Below are 18,100 nucleotides of genomic sequence, written 5' to 3' on the forward strand. Positions count from 1 at the left end.
ATATTCTATATATAAGTCCCCTACCAGATATATTATTTGCAAATTTTTCTCCATTCTGTGGGTTGTCTTCCTTTACTGACTTTTGTCTTTTTTTCAGCTATTGAGGAAGAAATATTAAAGTCACCCATTATAATAGCAGAATTCCCTATTTTCCAGTTTTTCCCGTTTTTCTTGATATATTTTGAAGTTGGTTAATTAGATGCATGTATAAAATGTGAATTAGGTTGGATTCTCCAAAGGAAAAAAATTCCAGATAGTAAACATATTTATTACAAGAAAATATGTTTTCTGGCTGGGCGTGGTGGCTCACGCCCATAATCCCAGCACTTTGGGAAGCCAAGGTGGGCGGATCACTTGAGGTGAGGAGTTCAAGACCAGCCTGGCCAACATGGTGAAACTCCATCTCTACTAAAAATACAAAAAATTAGCCAGGCGTGGTGGTATGCACCTGTAGTCCCAGCTACTTGAGAGGCTAAGGCAGGAGGAGAATCACTTGAAGCCAGGAGGCAGAGGTTGCAGTGAGCCAAGATCGCGCCACTGTACTCCAGCCTTGGTGACAGAGCAAGACTCTGTCTCACAAAAAAAAAAAAAAAAAAAAAAGAGAAAAAGAAAATATGTTTTTTCTAATAACTCAGCCTAAAGAAAATTTAAAATACTGCTAAAGATATTTTAGAATTAAAAGTTTATAAACATAAACATGTTGCTCTCTCAATAAAGTATGTTATTAATTGGAGATTGTAAGTTTTCTATTCTAATATAGATAGATTTGCAGTTTATGCCACCAACCTATGTGTCTGGGAAGCACCAGAGCCCACAATTATGAATGAGCATTTCAGAGAGAAAAGTCATGTGAAATAATCAGTTTAACCAGGAAATTAATGTTACATGATTAAAAATAATTTGAAGAAAACTGGTAAAATTCAAGTAAGGTCTATAGTCTCATTCATTGTATTATGCCAGTTGTTTTCCTGATCCTAATAAAGCATAATTATGAAAGATGTCACCATAGGGGGAAGTTGGGTGATGAGTACAAGGATCTTCTTTGTATTACGTTTGCAGCTTATTGTGAGCATATAATTAGTTTTATTAAAAAGTTTAAGGCTGGGCGCGGTGGCTCATACCTGTAATCCCAGCACTCTGGGAGGCCGAGGTGGGCATATCACCTGAGGTCGGGAGTTCAAGACCATCCTGAGCAACATAGAGAAACGCTGTCTCTACTAAAAATACGAAATTAGCCGGGTGCAGTGGCGCATGCCTGTAATCCCAGCTGCTTGGGAGGCTGAGGCAGGAGAATCACTTGAACCTGGGAGGCAGCCAAGATTGTGCCATTGCACTCCAGCCTGGGCAACAAGAGTGAAACTCCGTCTCAAAAAAAAAAAAAGTTTAAAACATTATTTGAAGAATATAGGTTTTGTATTGATGAGATGAATACTAATGAGTAAAATATGATAGTCTTTCTTCTTAGGTATGGGAGAAGGTGAAGGGATTGTACCTTTAGAATCCAAAGAGTAGCCATAAAATATAAGTAGTCTTTTTGGCTTGAGAACCATTGATACTGTTCTCACTTATAAATGGGAGCTAAATAATGGACATCAAGTGTGGAATAATAAGACACTGGCGACTCAGAAGGCTGGGAGGGTGGGAAGGGAGTGAGGGATGAGAAATTACTTAATGGCTACAATATACTTCATTTTGGTTGATGGACACACTAAAAGCCCGGACTTCACCACTATGCAGTATGTCCATGTGACAAGGCTGCACTTGTACCCCTTAAATTTATACAAAAAAAGAACTATTAATACTACCTCATTTAAACAAATGGCATAGTATAGTTCCTTGTGAAAGTATAAATTTTATATAAATACTACTTTCATTTATATCCTTCTAATATTATCTTAATAAGTTAAATTTATTTAGGTAACTAGCTTAGTAGCCTAGGTAATACACTAGAATTTTCTAACCCTATGGTAAAAGGTGAAAGGTGCTAGGTTTGCATGACTAAAAAGTGACTTTCCTAAGCCAGTATAACAGTTCATTGATCATGATCATTTCTCTTTTTTTGCACTACATCTTTCCTTCAAGTCCCCTCTACTCAAATGTGTAATGTCTAATATTTTGTGGAATGTAGTTTTTCTTTGGTAATATCTTAGAAATATTAACAATATTACTAGTTGTAGACAAAGTTTAAAATAGATGTTTGCCTTTGTTTAATATAATTTTACTTTGCCATGTGAATTAGTTTGCATAAAAGTTAAGTGTCTCATTAGAATCTATCCTGTGAAATTATTAATCAGCTAGCCTGATACTTCAGCACTGGAACATGTGATCAAAATAATGATATGGAATACTTTCAATGCTCTGTAATAAGGGAAAAAAATAAGGTGTAGGTCATATCAACAGTTTCTGTTTGTTTTCTAATAAGAGATGTGGTCTCACTGTGTCACCCAGCTGCAGTTCAGTAGTGCTGTCCTAGCTCACCACAGCCTTGGACTCCTGGGCTCAAGTGGTCCTCCAACCTCAGCCTCCCGAGTCACTGGGATTACAGTGCAAGACACCATGCCCGGCTAATTTTTGTATTTTTTGTGGAGAAGGGTCTTGCTATGTTGCCCAGGCTTGTCTCAAACCTCTGGGCTCAAGGGATCATCCCACCTCAGCCTCCCAAATTGCTGGGATTACGGGCGTGAGCCTCCACGCCCAACCTACAGTCTTAAAGTAATAGTCTCTTTGCTTTTGTAATTACCAAAGAAGTTTAATTTATTTGTGCTTTCTTTATATTCTTTTACTAGTTTCGATAATGGACAAGGTGACGACAGTTTTCAACAGTGCACAAAGACTAGAAGTTGTCAGAAACTGTATCTCATTCATATTTGAAAATAAAATTTTGGAAACTGAAAAGGTAATAAAATGTCACCTTTCCCAAGTAAGCATTTATCATTTCCCTTTCAGATTTACGTGCCGAGGTTACCAGCTTCTCTCTTCTTTAATTCTATCCCTTTTCCTAATAAAGTATCCTCTCATTGTTTGGATCATTTTAAATGAATAGTGTCTAAGATTTAAAGCTGTTGGGCCAAGCTTAATTATATGACCACCAGAAATATATTCATAGTAATTTTTTCTCTCAAACTTTTAAACATTGTTCTCAAAACGCTATTTTGGCATATTACTTAGAAACTTAACATTTTATTTATTTTATTTTTATTTTTGGAGACAGAGTCTTGCTCTGTCACCCAGGCTGGAGTACAGTGGCATGATCTTGGCTCACTGCAGCCTTTACCTCCCAGGTTCAAGCGATTCTCCTGCCTCAGCCTCCCAAGTAGCTGGGACTACAGGCACGCACCACTGCGCTCGTCTCATTTTTGTATTTTTAGTAGAGATGGGGTTTCACCATGTTGGCCAGACTGGTCTTGAACTCCTGCCCTCAAGTGATCCAGCCGCCTCAGCCTCCCAAAGTGCTGGGATTACATGTATGAGCCAACATGCTTGGCCAAAACTTAACATTTTAATATAATTTTATGTATTGCAAAGAATCTAGTTAGAATATGTAATGGATTATAGGAACTGTAGTATTGAACTTAAATGTGCCTCCTTAGAGCATGTTTTCTTGCCTTCTTCAATGAAACATGCTGAACATAATGTAACCGTTTCTTACTGACTCATTGTCATAGTTCTGAATATCTGTTTTCAGGAGTTGGTAAAGCATGTAGAAATGTTTACCTTTACACTAACTGACCCAGTGCTCTTTACATTTTGTGCTTTTTGGTTTCTGTTTTCTTATAGTTGGAGTCTTTCACTTCTTTTGCTTTCAACTTTCACATCCTATTTCTTATACCCGCCTTTAGTGATATCATGCCCTCCTACTTCCTTCTTATTTTCTCCTTTGTTCTGATTTTTTAGCTAAATAAGCTTATTATTATTATATGTGAAGTAAATTAACTAAGTCCTACATGGTGAACTAAAGGAGGCATCTTTATGGATGTGCCTGTTGTAAAGTGAAAAGAGTTTTAATGCATACACCTAGAGATATCTGTTTTTGCAACTCCGAGTCCTTTTTCTTTCCTTTTTTGTGATATTTAAATGAGAAGAGATTGCAGAACTTTTCAGTCATAAATTAAAGCTGAATAGTGATTAAGCAGCCAACCAGTTTAAAAGTATGAAATCACTTGTATTTCTTATTGTTTTAATTTTTCTTTCTGTTCTTGCCATGGAAAATTGACTAGTTATAGAAAGAAGGTGTCTTACGTATCTATGGCTTTGACTCATGATCTGAAACAACAGTCAATTTGGTAACCAAAGTTTTGTTAAGTTGAAGAAAAAAAGTGAAATTAAATGTTTTTCAATTTATCACATAATTATCTTATATTTCTTGCTGGTTTACATATAAAAATAACCACAAATCTATTTTATAATTGGTCTTAATAATAAATCACCTCTTCCCTAGGAGTTTAATTTTACTAATAACTATGTTAAATAAATTACAGGATGCATTTGAATTTTCAGGATGATTGTTTGAAAGTTATTGTTTCCCCCAGTGGTACCATTTGGTCATTTGTACCTCTCTTGTCCTCAGACCCTTCCTGCTGCACTCAGAGCCCTTAAAGGAAAGGCAGCAAGACAGTGTCTCACTGATGAATTGGGTTTGCATGTCCAGCAAAACCGGGCTATATTAGACCATCAACAGTTTGACTACATAATAAGGATGATGAATTGTACTCTACAGGTAATTTGTAGTTCTTTCAGATTATTCCTCTTATTTGAGAATACTTTTCATTTTTCCAGAATATTTTGTAATTACCAATATATCAGTTCTTGAGCCTACCACAGCTAACAGGATGAAGCGTCAATATCTGTATCATTTCTGTCAAATGCTTTTTTATTACTTGGCATAAATATTAAGAGTTTTTGTTCTTTCTTTGTTTTCTCTTTGAAAATGCTAGATTATTTTACTAGTTCTGTAATATAAGCAAGTTCTTTGAAAATGAAAAGTCATCTTTAAAGCATTCAGTTATATATTACTTAATGTCTATAGTCACATCAGCCCTTTTCAGTCAGTTTTCAGTTGTCCAAGCAGAGGACAATGAATGGTGGATAATCCAAATGATAAATGAATTACTTAAGTATTTAAGTACTTTGTGTTTGTAAAGCACAACAACAAAATTTCCACTTGGCTTCAAAATGTGTGTATGATCTTTCAGAAGCAAACTTCCCACAAAACAGTGAAGACAATTTAGGAGAAGCTAAAAATCTTGTTTCCTCATCCTGCCTCCCTTGTTAGAGAGTCTGTGACATTGGCATTCTGTTGAGAGGTTATGTAAAGTTCCTTTCTCAAACATTTTGCACGAGGTAGAAATGTAATTAAATATTAAGACTTCAAAGATCATCTGTGGGACTCCAGAAAAAGTAAATAAATGCATGTTAAATATTGGTACATTGGAAAGCAAGAATTATAGGATATAATTAATCAAATTTATGAATGAAACAAGGCCTAAATAAATGAGAAAATATACCATTTGCATGGAATGGAAGACTCAATATGTTAAAGATATCAATTCTCCCCAAAACAATCTACAGAGACAACGCAATTCCTATCAGGACCTTAAATAGAAGAATAAAAGCCTTAAAATTACCAATATACTCCTAAAGAAAAACAACAAAGCATAGCAATTTACCTTGTCAGGTATCAAAAATTTAGTTTAAGATTATATTATTTGGCCAGGCGCAGTGGCTCATGCCTGTAATCCCAGCACTTTGGGAGGCCGAGGTGGGCAGACCACAAGGTCAGGAGTTCGAGACCAGCCTGGCCAGCATGGTGAAACCTCTACTAAAAATACAAAAATTAGCCAGGCTTGGTGGCAGGCGCCTGTAATCCCAGCTCCGCAGGAGGCTGAGGCAGGAGAATCACTTGAAACCAGAAGGTGGAGGTTGCAGTGAGCTGAGATCATGCCACTGCACTCCAGCCTGGGTAAAAGAGCGAAACTCCGTCTCAAAAAATAACTATTATTATTATTATTATTTATGACAGTGTAGAATTGGCACACTCATAAACAAATTGACCAACAGAATAAAATAGAAAGCCTAGAAACAAATGCACACATATATGGAAATATGATTTATGGCAAAATTGGCACCAGCAGTGAAAAGATGATCAGTTCAATTAATAGTGCTGGGACATGTACACATAACATATCATTGATACAAAAAATGCATAGATACCTCCCACCACACACAAGAATCATTTCGACATGTATTAAAGACTTAAATATGAAGAGCCAAAAAAAGCTTATCTATAAAGCTTAAAAGTTTTCAAACATAATACAGAAAATATCCTTATGACTTTGGGGTAAGGAAAGATTTGTTAAACTAGTCACAGCTAGTGCCAATGTTAAAAGAAAAGATTGATAAATTTGACTACGTTAAAATTAAGAACTTCTGTTCATTAAAAGATACCATAAAGAGAGTGAAAACATAAACCTCAGAGAGAGAGGTTAATGCTCAGATTACAAGAACTATAAGCCAGGCATGGTGGTGTGCATCTATAGTCCCAGCTACTCAGGTAGCTGAGATAGGAGAACACATGAGCCCAGGAGTTAGGCTGCAGTACACTGTAATTGCACCTATGAATAGCCACTGAACTCCAGCCTAGACAACTTATCAAGACCCTGTCTCTTTAAAGAAGAAAAAAGCCCTACAAATCAATATTTTTTCAAAAAGACAACCTAACTTGAAAATGAGCAAAAGATTTAAGTATCTTAAAAGGCAGAGCCGAGAATGGGAGAAGAGCAGAGTTTCTGAGCAGCACAGTGGCCTCCCCTCCTCTCTCCTTTCCTCACTCTCGCAGCCTACCTTTACCTACCCACCTGCTCAATGCCCAGAACACCTTCCACCATGACCATCTCAGCAAGCTCCCACTTAAACAGAGGCATCAAACAGGTGTACATGTCCCTACCTCAGGGTGAGAAAGTCCAGGCCATGTATATCTGAATCGATGGTACTGAAGCAAGACTGCGCTGCAAGTGAGCCCAAGTGTGTGGAAGAGTTACCTGAGTAGAATTTTGATGGCTCTAGTACTTTGAAGGTTCCAACAGTGACATGTATCTCGTGCCTGCTGCCATGTTTTGGGACCCCTTCCACAAGGACCTCCACAAGCTGGTGTTCTGTGAAGTTTTCAGGTACAATCGAAAGCCTGCAGAGACCAATTTGAGGCACACCTGTAAACGGATTATGGACATGGTGAGCAACCAGCACCCCTGGTTTGGCATGGAGCAGGAATATATAATCTCATGGGGACAGACGGGCACCCCTTTGGTTGGCCTTCCAGTGGATTCCCTGAGCCCCAGGGTCCATCTTAACTGTAGTATGGGAGCAGACAAAGCCTATGGCAGGGACATTGTGGAGGCTCATTACCGGGCCTGCTTGTGTTCTGGAGTCAAGATTGCAGGGACTAATGCTGAGGTCATGCCTGCCCAGTGGGAATTCCAAATCGGACCCTGTGGAGGAATCAGCATGGAAGATCATCTCTGGGTGACCTGTTTCATCTTGCGTCATGTATGTGAAGGCTTTGGAGTGATAGCAACCTTTGATCCTAAGCCCATTCCTGGGAACTGGAATGGTGCAGGCTGCCATACCAACATTAGCACCAAGGCCATGCGGGAGGAGAATGGTCTGAAGTACATTGAGGAGGCCATCAAGAAACTAAGCAAGCGACAGCAGTACCACATCCGCGTTTACGCCAGGCCTGGCACCTAATTGGATTCCATGAAACTTCCAACATAACGACTTTTCTGCTCTTATAGCCCATCATAGTGCCAGCATACACATTCCCCAGACTGTCGACCAGGAGAAGAAGGGTTACTTTGAAGATCATTGCCTCTCTGCCAACTGTGACCCATTTTCGGTGACAGAAGCCCTCATCTGCCTGTGTCTTCTCAAACCGGAGTTGAGCCCTTCCAGTACAAAAACTAAGTGAACTAGACCTCCAGCTGTCAAGCCCCTCCTAGTTCTTCATCCGACTCCAACTCTTCCCCTCTCCCACTTGTCCTAATTGTAACTGAAAGGATGGAATATGAAGGTCTTTTTAAATTCCTTATGCCCAGTTAATCTTGCTTTCTTTGTTTGGCTGGGATAAAGGGGTCAAATTATTAATTTCTTCACATCTTTACCCTCCTTTTATTTCCCTATCACTGAAGCTTTTTAGTACATTAGTGGGGAGGTGGGTGGTGAAACATAACCACTGCTTCCATTTAATGGGGTGTGCCTGTTCAATAAGCGTAGCTATCGGAACAGACTGCATGTTTGAAGGAGGGGGATTTTTTTCTTTGAGGGACCTGAGAGGGGAAGACCTGACTTATTCTGGTTAGGTTAGGATTTCCCTTTGTGGTGGAAATGTTTCTTAAAAGGTTATAACCAACTTTCTACTAAAAGTAGTGATTAGGAGAGAAGGTAGGGGTTGGGGATCAGGGACGAGAATGCCCTTGGTCTCCTGCTTGTGTGGGACTAGCCTAGCTTGGGGTGAAATGCCCTCCTCTGAACACAAAGCTCAGTATAAACTGATGGATATCCCTACCTTAAAAGAAGAAAAGGTTATTTTTGCTTGGTCCTCTATTTATCACACAAAAACAGAGTAGTATTTTTATATTTAAATGTAAAAACAAGGGTCGGGTGCAGTTGCTCACTCCTGTAATCCCAACACTTTGGGAGGCCGAGGCATGTGGATCACGAGGTCAGGAGATTGAGACCATCCTGGCCAACATGGCAAAACCCTGACTCTACTAAAAATACAAAAAATTAGCCGGCATGGTGGCAGGCATCTGTAGTCCCAGCTATTCGGGAGGCTGAGGCAGGAGAATTGCTTGAACCCAGGAGGTGGAGGTTGCAGTGAGCCGAGATCACGCCACTGCACTACAGCCTGGGTGACAGAGCAAGACTCTGTCTCAAAAAAAAAAAAAAAAAGTAAAAACAAAAAGATTATATATATAGTTCTGTGGCTTATGTGTGTTTTGCTAAGGGAAAAACAACATAGAGGTCACGGGGTACCAAATTCAAAGCAAGTAGTCTAGACAGAAATCAACTAGCCCCTTTTGAGTAAGGAGTGAGGGAAGTGGTGCTTGGAAAGTTGTTGATTTGCAGTTAGTCCCTCATGACCACTCTAGGGTTTCTGTGCCCTGCCCACCCTCTGGAGAAGACGAATACTGGTCAGTTAACAGATGACATGTTACTAGCAGTCACTTGATCCCCATGGCTTTGGTTTAAAAGACATATACTCGTCCACATTGGTTTAGAGGTAAGAGTTAGCTGGTCAACTTGAGCATGTTACTGACAGAGGGAATATTGGGGTTATTTTCTGGTGGGAATAACATGTCACTAAAGCAGGACTTTTGATATATTAAATTTTTAAAAAACAAAATAGAAGTTTAGATTTTAATCAAATCTGTAGAGTTTCCAAGTAATTTTTACAGAATTGCTTGTTTGCTTTAACTGTCTCCTTCTGCCTCTGCTCTTGAAGGATATGGGGACAGGGCTAGAGTTAAAACACTTGAAATTTTGTATCCCAATGTCTTTTCTCCCAGTGTGAAATATTCCATTCTTTTGTTAAGACTACCGAGGAGTTATTTTTTTCTTTTGTAATAAGAAACAAACCCCACCTTTGTCTCTACATTTCCCCTACCATTCTCTGACTTTTGTGTATGCTTCAGGGGGCCAGCTGTGGTTTTCTCTTGCCATGATGACTTCTAATCGCCATGTACAGTATGCTCAAAGTCAGACAACTCCTTACTATAAACAAATTGTATAACTGCCCAGAGCAGCTCTTATAAATCAGCCTAACATAAGATCTCCCAAAAAAAAAAAAAAAAAAGATTTAAGGAAACCCACTTGGATGATAAGTGTATAACAAGATGATCTGTGTCAATAATTGAAGAAATGCAAATTAAAACTATAAGGAGAGCCTTTTACACTCACTATTTGGCAATAATTAAAAAGTCTGATAATATCAAACAAATGTATGGAACAAATAGAGTATATAAACTCTGCTAGTGAACATGTAAGTTGGCATAGCTACTTTAGAAATTTTAATAAGATATGAGAAATAAGATTATTTGTCATTATCTTATAAAGCTGCATATGAAGTGTACTCTATCACCTAGTGATTTCATTCCTAGAGGAGCTCTTGCCCACATACATCAAGAGACATGTACAAAAATGTTAATGGCAAGATTGTTCAAAATAGCAGAAAACTTGAAATGACTCATATGCCAACCAACACTAGAATGGATAATTTATATCTTCTTACACTAGAATATTATATATCAGAGAAAATAAATGAACTGCAGTTACAAGGGATAATGTAGATGAATGTTAAAGGAGATAATTCTGTACAAAAATAAGACAATTCAGCACTGTCATGAGTTACAGAAAAATAAAAAGGAAAAAAAAGGACAATTCAACTATAATATGGTTCCACTTTACAAAATTCAAGTGCATGTTATATACTATTTAAAGATATTTAATCTAATGATACAAACACGTGGTAAAAGTATTTTTTTAAAACTAAGGTAATAAGAAACAAAATATTTAAGAAAATTGCCTCTGCAGGACACAGAGGAGGGGCAGTAAACATGGGAATCTTCCAATGTAATGGTAATATACCATTTAGGTACATGGGTGTTCATTGTATCATTCTTCATAACCTTATAGCTTATGCGTATTTTATGTGTTAAAGTACTGACCGCTATTAGATTTTTTACAGGGCATGTTTATCTTCTCAAACTCACTTCAAACACTTCGTAGATTGTATAAGTTAATTGACAAGTTAGGGGATGATTCACTTTTACTGGATATACATTCTTTAGAGTATGAGACAGTAGATACAATACTTTATAATGACAAAAATCAAAAACAGCCTAACTGCCTACCATTTGGCTAGTGATTAAATATGGTGCAACTTTTCTGTAGAACACTGTTCAGCTACTAGATAGAAACAAGTACATCTATATATGTACTGATATGGAAAAATTTCTTATGTATTGCTAAGTAGGCAAAAGGGAAGTTACATAAAGTAGATATGAATCTATTTTTGACCTAAAATTATATGTATGTATGTATGTATATGATAGTAAAAATCTGGAAGGATGTTTACACTAAACCTTGTTAAGATTATCCTGATAAGAGAGATACCAATGATTACCTCTGGGATGTGGATTAGAAGAGTTTTGATTTCCATTTTAAACCCTTCTCTGCTTGAAACATACAAATATAACTACATTATATAAGATATATAACAAGCATGTATTACTTTTATAATTTGAAAAAAGTCCTCAGTTTTTTAGAAAAGAAATTTTAGCATCCTATGAGAAGAACTTGCCCTAAAAAAAAAGCCCTGTCTTTTGTTACTTTATTACAGTTACTTTGTTACCATTATTATAGAGGATAAAGGAATAGAATTAACAGATTAAGGTCTCTAGAAGTCCTAAAGTCAGGTAATTTCCTGATTCTCCAATAATTGGTATTAAAATTACAAAAACCATTTTGGAGCTTTTTGCTATTAGTACTTTCTGTGCTGTTTATTAGCTGAAGAACTAACTTTTAAGGCTTTCTCCAAACTTAATTTTAGCATTTACAATTATGGCACTTATAGAATAGCAGATACCCTTAGGCTACAAATATTTTTCATTTGAATAATCATATTTCTAGAAACAAAAAGACATGGAGTTTTTTTTTTTTTTTTTTTTTGCAGCTTTCAAATACAGTTGATTAACTCAGGAGTTGTTTGAAAAAAACCAAATACATTTGGATTGAGGGGCACTTAATATTTTATAATTCACTATTTCATGTATACATAAAAAGAGATCCTGTGCTTCATCAAGCACATGCTGTTGTTGAACATTGTATAGAGGCCCTTTGCAGTTATGAATGGGCTTACATGTGATGTTCTTACTTTAATGTGTTATTTGTTTAATGTGTCACCCACTTGGGATTTGTTAGTATTTATATTCTTGATGCAACAACGTACTTATCAACAGGGATTTAACATGACATTCTGAACATTTTTTTACAAAAGCATAGAGTTTCAAGGCAGAGTGGCCAAACATCTGTGTTGATGTTTTAAGAAAGAAACATTAACTAAGTTAACTAATTTTTAGGTAGTGATTCAAAAACTTTGGTAATTTTTACTTTTCATGACCTAGAAGTTATTCTTCTGTCTTTCCTGCCCACAAGGGAAAATTAAATGGGACATGAGTACTGCCAAAAGGCTGTTTATCAGGTTATTTCAATGCCAATGTAATTTTTTACAGCACTGTTTCATAGAGGTTATAGACTATTCCTACCTATCATTTCATTTCAAAGAACTGATCATATTTTAGTATTTTTTGAAACTGAGATTACTAAAAATCTCTCCAAAAATATCATGGCCTTAATTTTTTGTCAAATATACAATTAAAGCTTTTTATGTGTCTACATCCTAGCTAAGATCTTTTAAAAATAAATTATAGTTTTAAAACCCAGTGAAGTCTTCTGTGTCCAGCATTATGTTAAATTGCATATACTGTGAGGAATCTTCTCACTAACATAGAAATAGATCTCAGAAAATTACAAACAAATATAAACCATTATTTTGGTACATTGTTTCTCCTAAGAAGAAAAGAAAATCTCTAATGTATATCTCTTTATACGCTGAAGAAAAGGACAAATAGAGAAAACCAAGCCCTGAGCAGTTAGCAGTTGGGACAGTCAGATTTGTGAGTATGCCCTTGGCCTCTGTAACTCTTGGCCATCTGGTTGAACCTGAAAGTTTTGCATCAAGCTGTAACACTGGAAAAAGAATAAAGTAATCCTTATTCACTTAGAATAATAGTCTTCAATCTCATCCAGGTTGCTGTGAATGCCATTAATTCAGTTCCTTTTTATGGCTGAGTAGTATTCCATCATATATATCTGTGATGGTTTCTTTTTTTTCTTTTTCCTTTTTTTTGAGTCTCGCTCTGTCACCCAGGCTGGAATGCAGTGGCGCGATCTCGGCTCACTGCAACTTCTGCCTCTCAGGTTTAAGCAGTTCTCTGCCTCAGCCTCCTGAGTAGCTGGGATTACAGGCACACGCCACCACGCCTGGCTAATTTTTGTATTTTTAGTAGAGATGGAGTTTCACCATCTTGGCCAGGCTGGTCTTGAACTTCTGACCTTGTGATCCACCTGTCTCAGCCTCCCAAAGTGCTGGGATTACAGGCATGAGCCACTGTGCCCAACCCAATATGCCACAGTTTCTTTATCCACTCATTGATTGATGGGCATTTGGGTTGGCTCCGCATTTTTGCAATTGCAAATTGTGCTGCTGGAAACATGCATGTGCAAGAATCTTTTTGGTATGACTTCTTTTCCTCTGGGTAGATACATTGCTGTATCAAATGGTAGTTCTACTTTTACTTCTTGAAGGAATCGCCACACTGTTTTCCACAGTGGTTGTACTAGTTTACATTCCCACCAGCAGTGTAGAAGTGTTCCCTGTTCACCGCATCCACACCAATATCTATTATTTTTTTATTATGGCCATTCTTGCAGGAATAGGGTGGTATCATATTATGGTTTTGATATGCAGGAAAGAGCCTGTGTTTTTGAAAACTGAAGAGTATTTCCATATTAGTGAGTATAGTGTGGAAATGTGGTTGGAGAAGAGATGAGAACAGTAGATGGAGTAACCTATGGTTAAAGTAAGCAGATTGCATATGTACATTAATCTCTGCTACCACCCAAAAGCCCATTAAAACAAAAGTAAACCACTTAAAAAAAAATACATAAACCCACAGACAAAACAGGAGAGGAGACAACAGCAACATCTTAGAAACTAGAAAGCTGATAGATGAGTGATCTTTACTTAGCAGACCCGAGAAAGCCTTTTCCCAAGTAGCAGCGGGAAAAGCCTTGAAGCAGCCCAGTTTACAAAACCCCAAAAGGCTCAGGAATTAGTAACATCATGTATCTCTGTGAGCAGAAGGACAAGGTGAGGCTAAAACATAAAAATAGAGGATTGGTTGAAAGCTGCTTAAGATTCTGTTGGATCCCCCTCCCAGTTCCTTTCTTAATTCGGTATAAACAGCCAGCTGTCTCTCCTTTACCATGGCAGATTAGATGTTTGTTTGTTTGTGTATTTATTTTTATGAGAGAGAGGCTGTCATTGGCCTGGAAGATACTAGGTTTGGTTGAGGGAAATTCTGTCTTGCTGCAAACAAGGTTATGTGAATGCCAAATGAATGCCAGTGGGCTTTCCCCCTTTAGCTTCCAGGACTCTGGCAGCCTACCCTCCAGGCAAGAGATTGTAAAACTGTCCTCTGAGAAATGTGACCAGCCAAAGAGAAAAACACTTTATTAAAGATGTGGAGGTTGACGTTTTTCAGTAGAACAGTTCTCCCAGGGCATACTATAATAAAGCTGTCACTCAACAAGCTTCATCCATGTGGACATTATTTTCTTTTGTCATTCTTTGGTTTACTTCTCCTTTCAGGGAATGACCTAAACAGAAGGGACCATAAAACAAAGTCATTTGCTGCTCCCCACCATTGTTCCCCCAGTCTGCTTTCATTTTCCATTTTTTCGTAAAAGAACCATCCAGTCAGCATTTATAATTGTCCTATCCTCTTCCTTCTTGGGTGCCTGTATCACTCTGTACTGCCTCAGATAATCTCAGCTTTTATTTGTCCATGAAACTGGGTAAGCCACAATCATGGTTGCCCTCTGGAAATAGACTTAAAGAAATTAAGTACTTTTTTGAAATCACACAACTAGTAAATTAAAGCGATGAATTCTAAATGAAAATCTGGTATTTTCATTTGCCTCTTTAGATCCATCTTTAGATCTTCTCTCAGTCTAAAATTCTCCCTAGGCAGTCTTACTCATCTGCATTACCATCTCTTGCTTCTGCCTTCCAAATCTCAAGCCTAAATTCATCTCCTAAATTCTGCTACCGCACCAACTTCTTAACTGGTTACCCTACCTCCATCCTGACCCATTTCTATAATATAACTGTTCTCCATTTCCCCAAAGTGATACTCGTATATTTCAAATCGTATCTTTTCACTTCACAATTTAAAATCCTTTGCCTTCATAGTAAATTCTGATCTTATCTTGGCCCCTGCCTATATCTACAGTCTCATCGTTCGCTGCTGTCAGTCCCCAGGCCTTACACATCTATTGCCTTTGTTTGGAACACTGTTTCTTCCCCCTTTCCTTTCTCCTCCCTGCTCCCTCAATCTTTCCTTTCCCTTGGGCAACTCCTACTTATCCTTTAATTTCAGCTTGGATGTCATTTCTTTCTGGAAGCCTTCCTCAGTCCATGAAGCCTGCATTGGTAGCCACTCTGTGCCTCTACTTCATCTTGTACTTCCCCTATACTATCCACCATGATCCTGCAGTAGCACTTACCACATATAATGATATTGCCTGTTGACATCTGTATTTCCCATTTTTTCTGGCATGGAGTAGTCGCACACTAAAAATTTGATGAATTAATAAATGAATAAATGAATGTATTGTAAGTAGCTGCTTACCTCAGCTGGTTAGAATTTTAGTCCCTGTACTGAGTTCTGTCCCTTCACAGGCCAGTAGCTTTTGCCCCTTTCTTGGCTATAATCTAATCATCAACGCGAGCCAAGCTCTATTCACCTTTATGTCTTTGTGCACAATAATCTCTAGGTTAGAGAATGTTGACGGACATGTTGATAACTCATGACCTAGCTTGAAAGTAAACTTAAAGTTTACATACAGCTGGTCAATATTGTGCCAGTGGACAGTAGTGTTATTGATATATTTAAAGTGCAAATGTTCATACTGCCGAGTTACAATCACCATAGCTGAAGCTTACACATCTGTATTTTTTTAATGTCCCACAACTAAATTTGATATATACCTAGAGTTGAAATATCAGTGTCCTGTTATCTGGAGTAGTCATTTTTAAAACTTTTCATGTTCATTTCTGGGCCCCATCATCAGATGTTCTGATTTGTTAAGTTTGGGAAGGGGGAGATCAGAGCTAACATTTGAAACTTTTCAACAGTGAAATGGGCAGCTTTGTAGAAATGCCATCCCCATCTCAATACAGTGTGTCATTAAACACTCTTATAGTCATTTGTCAGGAAAGCTGTAAAGGATTTCTACATTGTCAGGGAGATTGGACTAAATGCCCTCTAAAGTGTCTCCTCCTCTGAATTTCATGATCTCAGGCCACTTTTTTTTTTTAAATCCCTGCTTACGAGAAGGATTCCTGGTTCTCCAGTTCATAACACATTGTCATCTTTGGTCCCTGCAAGTTCCTTTCCTTCTTTTATTTATTTGTTTATTTTTATCAGCATTGTGCTCCCAATCTCCCTCAAGCATTTAAATGTGCTTTTTTAATTGACAGATAAAGTTGTATATTTATCATGTGCAATATGATGTTTTGAAGTATATATACATTGTGGATATTTTAATGTGTTCAATATATTATTTTCTATGCACGTGTCCTTAAAAAATGTATATTGTTTACTATACGTGTATTTTAATTTATGTAAATGGTGTATTATGTATTTCATTCTGTTTATGTCTTTTGTCAGTCAGCATTATGTTTTTAATAAAACGTGAATCTCGAGTAAATCTGATTCCAAAATCAGATAGATACAATATAAAGAAAGGGAAAAAAGCCCCTTTTTCTTATGAATGTAAATGCAGAACTCTTAAGGAAAATATTGGCTAATCTAATCCAGTAGTGCATTAAAAAAGTAAAACGTCATAATATAGTGGAGTTTAACCTAGGATTCTTTCAGTGTAATGTACCCCATTAATAGATTAAAGGAAAAGAATTATGATTATCTCAGTCAGTTAAGAAAAGGCATTTAATGAAGTTTAGTACTATTTATTTAAAAGTTCTTAGAAGCTATTATTAGAAAAGAGCTTCCATGTTTGGTAAAACCTATAGCAACCCTTGTAGTTAATGAAGAAACTTTATATGCATTCCTTTAAAATTAGAGCAAGACAAAGATGCTTACTATTACACTATTAACAATGTTATTAGTGTGTCAGTCGCTGTCATTATTTTTAGATAGAAAATCAGATTTCTGATCCTCTATCTAGAAAATGTATCAGAACAAACTATTTTTACTAATAAGATGATTCAGTTAGGTTTTCAAATATAAGATTAGCCTATAAAAATCAATAGCATTTATTTTCTTTTTTTTATTATTATTATTATACTTTAAGTTTTAGGGTACATGTGCACCATGTGCAGGTTAGTTACATATGTATACATGTGCCATGCTGGTGTGCTGCACCCATTAACTTGTCATTTAGCATTAGGTATATCTCCTAATGCTATCCCTCCCCCCTCCCCCCACCCCACAACAGTCCCCAGAGTGTGTTGTTCCCCTTCCTGTGTCCATGTGTTTTCATCAGCAAAAAACAACTAAAAAGTAAATTTTTTTAGAAATTATGCTTTCTACCTTTCCTCTCCCCCTCCCATTCCTTCTTCTTTTCTCCCGCCTTTCCTTTCTCCTTCCCACCCTTCTTTCCTTCTTTCTTTCCTTGTCCAGGCACCATTAAACAGGCTCAGGGAGAGAAGTAATGGCAGCCAAATAGAAGCTGGGCCTTATACTTATAAACATTAAGTTTAAATGAGGTAGTATAGGTGGCCTAGTGAAGTCAGGATATTGTTTATCCTCAGAAGACAAAGCAAATAAGTAAATCTATTGAGGGTAATGGTAGCCAAGTTTTTCACAGATAGAGAAGTGAGTACAAATATGGAAAAGGAGAAAGCTAGAATGAATCATATGGTTTTGGATGAATTTAAGCTAATGATGCTTATCTTTTTATAAATACTAAAATAACAGGTGGAAATGTGGGTATATGTCTATGTGTATATGAGGGGAGGAGTTAGGAATGCATACGTATATTTCCTGGCTCTGTTCTGGGAGAGTCTGGCAACAGAGACACCCTATAGCAATGAGCACGTCTAGTGTCCAGATCTTGGTTTCTAAATACGAGTCTACTAAAAGGAACTAGGAATTCTTGAAGAAATGGCTAGCAGCAGGAGTAGGGCAAGGAAAATATAAGAAGGGCTTGAACATCTTTTTATTTCAGAAAGTACAGA

General features: G+C 37.2%; 1 protein-coding gene and 1 pseudogene across 10 annotated transcripts in view; both read left to right on the plus strand.

The window, feature by feature from the left end:
• SBF2 (SET binding factor 2) overlaps positions 1–18,100 on the plus strand; it is a 544,825-nt gene that overhangs the window by 338,667 nt on the left and 188,058 nt on the right. For all 10 annotated transcript variants that reach the window (XM_063728148.1, XM_054524676.2, XM_054524670.2 and 7 more), the window contains 2 exons: positions 2,787–2,896; positions 4,568–4,717. In XM_063728148.1, coding sequence (XP_063584218.1) covers positions 2,787–2,896; positions 4,568–4,717 — 260 coding nt within the window. The remainder of the gene's footprint in view (positions 1–2,786; positions 2,897–4,567; positions 4,718–18,100) is intronic.
• On the plus strand, positions 4,724–14,799 carry LOC129048688 (glutamine synthetase-like; annotated as a pseudogene).

This window comes from Pongo abelii, chromosome 9 (assembly GCF_028885655.2).
Source record: "Pongo abelii isolate AG06213 chromosome 9, NHGRI_mPonAbe1-v2.0_pri, whole genome shotgun sequence".
Classification (NCBI taxonomy): Eukaryota; Metazoa; Chordata; class Mammalia; order Primates; family Hominidae; genus Pongo; species Pongo abelii.